Raw genomic sequence first — 4,980 nt, 5'->3', positions numbered from 1 at the left:
GTTCTGCGTTTACAATTTGGCAGTGATGTAATCGATCAACAAAATGTCTCAATGAATTGTGTATGATTTTACAATAGCAGGTGTTTTTTGTGATTTTTTTTTTGTATCAGTAGAAATAAACAGAGTCGAACCCACGTCTCTTTTTTTTTCCGGGCAAGTATCTTTACCACTAGACCACGAGGACACTTATCTTTCTCTGCTTACCGACGTGTTATTGTGCCGCCACAGCGAATCGAACGAGTAATCAAAGTTTAGAAACGTCAGGTAAACTGCGTAAGTTTATAAGCACGGTTACGAGATAATATCCTAGTGATGTGAAAGTGTCTTCTTCATTTTGGCCGTGACAATGCTCCTTCTCAGGAGGCTGTCGGAGGGCAGTACATCTAAAACTGTACAACCAACACGATTTCAGATAACTTAATAACGCCATAAAACTTCTAAAGTCAACACCAGAAGATCGTACTGTTACGAAATGAACCCATACACCGCCCCGGTACGACGCCTATAGGTCTTCTATTAAGTACGCGTTTCTTCTCGTATGTAGTATGATTCATCGGCCGCGCGGATGCAAGCGGATTTCGCAATGAGCCCAGAAAAAGTCTCGAAACGGCGCTCGAAAAGCCTGGAAGCGGAAGTCGCGAATACCCAATTCGAGAAAGAGCTCGATGGCCGAAATATGGGTTTAAATAGAGGCCGCCTTCGGGAATGGATTATCATTCAGCTAGTTCAGTGAAGAGAAGTTGCGCCGGAATTATTTTATCGCTGTTCGTCGTGTAAATTCTAGTTGTTAAGAAATAAATTGTTGACGATTTAATTCGCCGAACATCGTAACACAGTACGTACAACTGAAGACGAAGCTGTGGGGTTAACAGATAAATCAAATGTGCTGTGCTGTGATTTGATATACATCACCATGCTGCTTAAAGTACTGTGTTCTGCTAGTCTGCTAGTTTATTTTTATCTAATTTTGTTTTTTCGTGCACAATTGTTCATATTTAAATTTGCCACCACCCTCTCGTATTATTTTAACTTGTGTATTAGAATACCACCATCAAATAAATAGATTCTAACTAGTTACTTTAATTATAACCCCTACTTTAATAACGACTTCTTTTTTGTGGGTTTAATTAATTTATGATATCAAAACATTTGTATCATGTGGTTTCATTTTTGAAAGATGGGGAGGTTTTTTGCAGCTGGGAAATCCAGGGTAATTATTTTATCTGTTCATGCCTGGATAAGTCAGAATAGGCAACACATTTTACTTTCCATAAACGACTTCATCTTAATTTTTTGTCAATAATAAATCACATGTACTTAGATGGCAATAATTGTGCCAAAATTATAACAAATTAATTCTAACAGTCAAATTATTTTCAAATTTTACTAACAATAATGTATTCAAATTCCGAAAAAAACGATGTGCTTTCGGAAAGTATGATGGAAATTTCGATGCTGCCGTTCGTCTATATGCCAGCCGATACAATTCCTTCTAACCAAGCATTTAGAAAACTAGAAAAAACGAAGAAAAGCTGATCAATTTAAGAAAACTGAAGTTAAACGTCATACAGTAAAAACGCCAGGTAAAAACGCCAGAAAATGAAGCTGCCCTGATTGAAATTATAGAAGATAATCTTCACGTGAGTCAACAGCAGTTCGGTTTTTAACACACTGAGGTAAACCGATTTCACCCATGCCATTTCAGCCATTCCAATTCAAAATGAAGATCATTTGCGCGAAAGGATCGTGGTGTCGTACAGATCTTCATACAGCACCCGAGATTCCAATTAGACTACGTAAAAATTTTGATTGCAATATAGCGCTGTGTGAAGAAAGATAAGGCGCGCAGGTTGAGCACTTATTTCAGGATAGCTATTTATTTATTTTATTTATATTCCTTTAAGGATCGAATAAATTACGTTCTATTTTGTTTGAATTTTGCCATATTAGTTGCTTGACGTCTTTGTTGTGATTTGTGACATTGTATGACTTGTATGATTTTTGTGTTGTTCCTAACTTAACTATTATGATTGCGAATTACGATTAATAGAGGATCAAAGTTGCTTTGGGTAACATTTGTTTAAAAGTTATGCAACTAATTTAACACCTTTGTGTTGAAAGTGACTACAAAGATATCGTCACAGATTACGGATACCAGATGGTTCACTTGTGGGCGTAACTGTCCGCAAATTTTCCGTGCGCATGACACTAAAATTGGTTCAGCACGTTTAATAAATCTCTTTGAAACTGGTTCGACAAATTAACACGCAAAATAATATTAACAATGAAGCAGATATAAGAATAAAGGTTAGGTAATAATTCAGGGAATAAATAACATTACAAGGATTAATTTCTACGTTTTTTGGTTACGAAGGGATTTTTTAAAAGTTTTAAAATAATCAGAAAATTAGTTAAATAAATACCTACCTGAATTAAACTGTTTTATAGTATCGTTTAGTAAATATATCTTGTCTATAATGCCTGATTTTGTAAATTAATAAGAGAATAAAACATTTTCCCTTCTTTTCCTTTAAACTCATTTCAGTCTTAAATAACCACCAAAAATCGAAGATCACTATAAAGACGAGTAGATTAGAAAACTGTAACAACAAAGTTCAGAAAGGCAAGCGCAGCAAATTTCATTAACTATTCCCTCCAATTCTTCTAACTTTCGGTAACCCTTTAAGCCGTATAGTTAAAGAGGTTACGTTTATTCACCATGCAAAAATTTTAACACCACTTTCTTGTTAGCACTATATTCGAGAATACGTGTTTTTTATGTTCTAAAATTTTTTAATGCCGATATACGTATGTCCGCAATTCTTTTCAGAGGAAATTGTGAAATGTTAAGCATTTGTAATAATCATAAATCATTTTGTGTAAGGCAAATAAATATTTTGTTCGTTTTTTCTTCACTCAGAACCTCATCCCTTGCGTCATCGCTGTAATTTTTCTCTGACGGCCGCGCTTTTAAATTCAAAGCTTGCGAACCAATTTTGCGTAGTAGCGTAAATACCGCTTGAAATCTCGGGACACCGACTTCAAAGTGCCGACAGCTGAGTGAACTATCTGGTATCCGTAATCTGTGATATCGTCGTCTTGTGGTTCCTGGTGGTCAGGTGGTTCGTACCATCGTACCATTGCGTATGAATTACTTTATATTTGTCCTGCGTTATTATCATTCTCAAAAGAGAAACCACGATTCAATTATTCTTTCCAAATTTAATAAAAGATGTTCCCTTTCACCTCCACCATACCCTTCCTCCTGCGCAGTGCACTGCTTTAAATGGATGAACGCATTCTATTACTTTCAAAACCACAACGTCTCTGACAACGTAGCTCCTCCATTATGTTAACGTTCACACCTAGTCACCAAATTTAAATTTTCTCGAGTTTTATACTTTTTGTGTACATGGCCCGACTTTAACATGTTTGGATTATTAATCCAAACAGTAGTATATCCACGACTGCGTCCCAATATTATCCTCAACAACCATTACTGTCTTTCTATAAAAACAAACTACGGGTTGTTTAAATCATATAAACGTTATTCTGCTGATTCATTTTTGCAGATTGGCAAATTTTAAAATTTCGGTCATGTACTCGTAAGCAAGCAAACTTTTAAAACTTAAAACTGTCCCTCTCAGTTAAATTATTGCACTTGGAATTATAACTTGAGTGTCAATAACTATAGTCAAATAGTAAAATTGTTATAATTTACACACTTGATCAATGAAAACGGGATTTACATCATGTGTTCAACAGAAACGTCCACTATATATTTAATAAAAGTCAAGAAAACATAGAATTATGCAATGTTTCAAGTTCAGCTTCTCTTTTTTTAGCTCGTATTTTTTCTTTTCTAAAGGCTTCATAGTCCTCATCATCAGTTGGCAATTCAAATCTGCACAAGGGGCATGAATTCGTCTACGAAACAATTTTATAACAATTGTAACCAGTGACATTTCTTACAACTATACTTTTGCAAGCCATGGTAAAATACACTCGGAATGAAACTCATGATTACAGGGCATCCGCTTTATGACGTCTCCTGGTCCATATTCTTTTAAACAAACTGGGCATTTCACACCTAAAAGAATAATTCCACATTAGGTTGAAGCATAGAAAAAAAGAAAAACAAACCTTGGTTAGTCACTGTGACTGTAGACAGGTTTTCTACAGCAGCTTTTGAAGCAGGTGGTGCAAGTTTTTGCGTTAGTGATTCATCAAAAATATTATAATCCCGAAACAACCGAGCAAAATGTAAAAGATGATTCGGAGCCTGACCATCCTGTAGAGGTTGCCATCCCATTTCTTGAAAATAGTCCGCCATTTCACTTTAATACATTCACAAAAGAAATGTCAAGCAAAATTCACGTCACTGAATTATTTGCAAAAGTAAAAATGACCCCAGTTTCCTTTTCAGGTTGTAACAATGACTTTCCATCAAACACTGCTTGTTCCACTTTTTTATTGTAAAGACAACCTATTATGATGACAAATGACAAGCACAGAATGACAAGCAACTGTCAAAAATTTGACGTGCGACAAGCGCGCAAGATTGTCACGTGTTAATGTTTTGGTTTTGTTCGCCGAATTGGGGGAGTTGTGAGCTGTTGCGGTATTTTGTGGTGCAGTCGTTTATGAAACAAAAAATCAAAGATATTACAAAATAATGGAGGAAATTTATCCCCCTGAAAGCTATGGTGCCTCAGGCCACTTATTTTGGAAAACATATTTTGAAAAACTTAGTAAAGGTGTTGAGACTTTACCTATAGTTAATGTTGATGGAGAAATTAACGAAGCAGAATATCTTCTAGCAATTAAAAAAATGTTGAATGTAGAAATACCTTACACTGACATAAAATATTTATCAAAAACTTGCAGGTGATTGACTTGGGTATTTAAATTAATGTGATTAATAATTATGCATAACTTTTAGCCCTGTTCACCTGACTTGTGATGGCGAAGACACTAAAA

At 35.3% G+C, this 4,980-nt stretch overlaps 1 protein-coding gene across 1 annotated transcript; it reads right to left on the bottom strand.

Moving 5' to 3' along the window:
* Window positions 1–3,697: 3,697 nt before the first annotated feature.
* On the bottom strand, window positions 3,698–4,538 carry LOC135129161 (E3 ubiquitin-protein ligase RNF181-like). The gene is made up of 3 exons (XM_064056268.1): window positions 4,144–4,538; window positions 3,981–4,090; window positions 3,698–3,927 (listed from the first exon to the last, which is right to left on the bottom strand). The coding sequence occupies exons 1-3, from the start codon at window positions 4,331–4,333 to the stop codon at window positions 3,793–3,795; spliced, it is 435 nt and encodes a 144-aa protein (XP_063912338.1). The 5' UTR covers window positions 4,334–4,538; the 3' UTR covers window positions 3,698–3,792.
* Between the last annotated feature and the right edge of the window lie 442 nt (window positions 4,539–4,980).

Source organism: Zophobas morio, unplaced genomic scaffold (genome assembly GCF_036711695.1).
Source record: "Zophobas morio isolate AGI-343-1 ecotype UQ-CSIRO unplaced genomic scaffold, CSIRO_AGI_Zmor_V1 ptg000014l, whole genome shotgun sequence".
Lineage (NCBI taxonomy): Eukaryota > Metazoa > Arthropoda > Insecta > Coleoptera > Tenebrionidae > Zophobas > Zophobas morio.
This window is presented reverse-complemented; position numbering and strand designations above follow the sequence as displayed.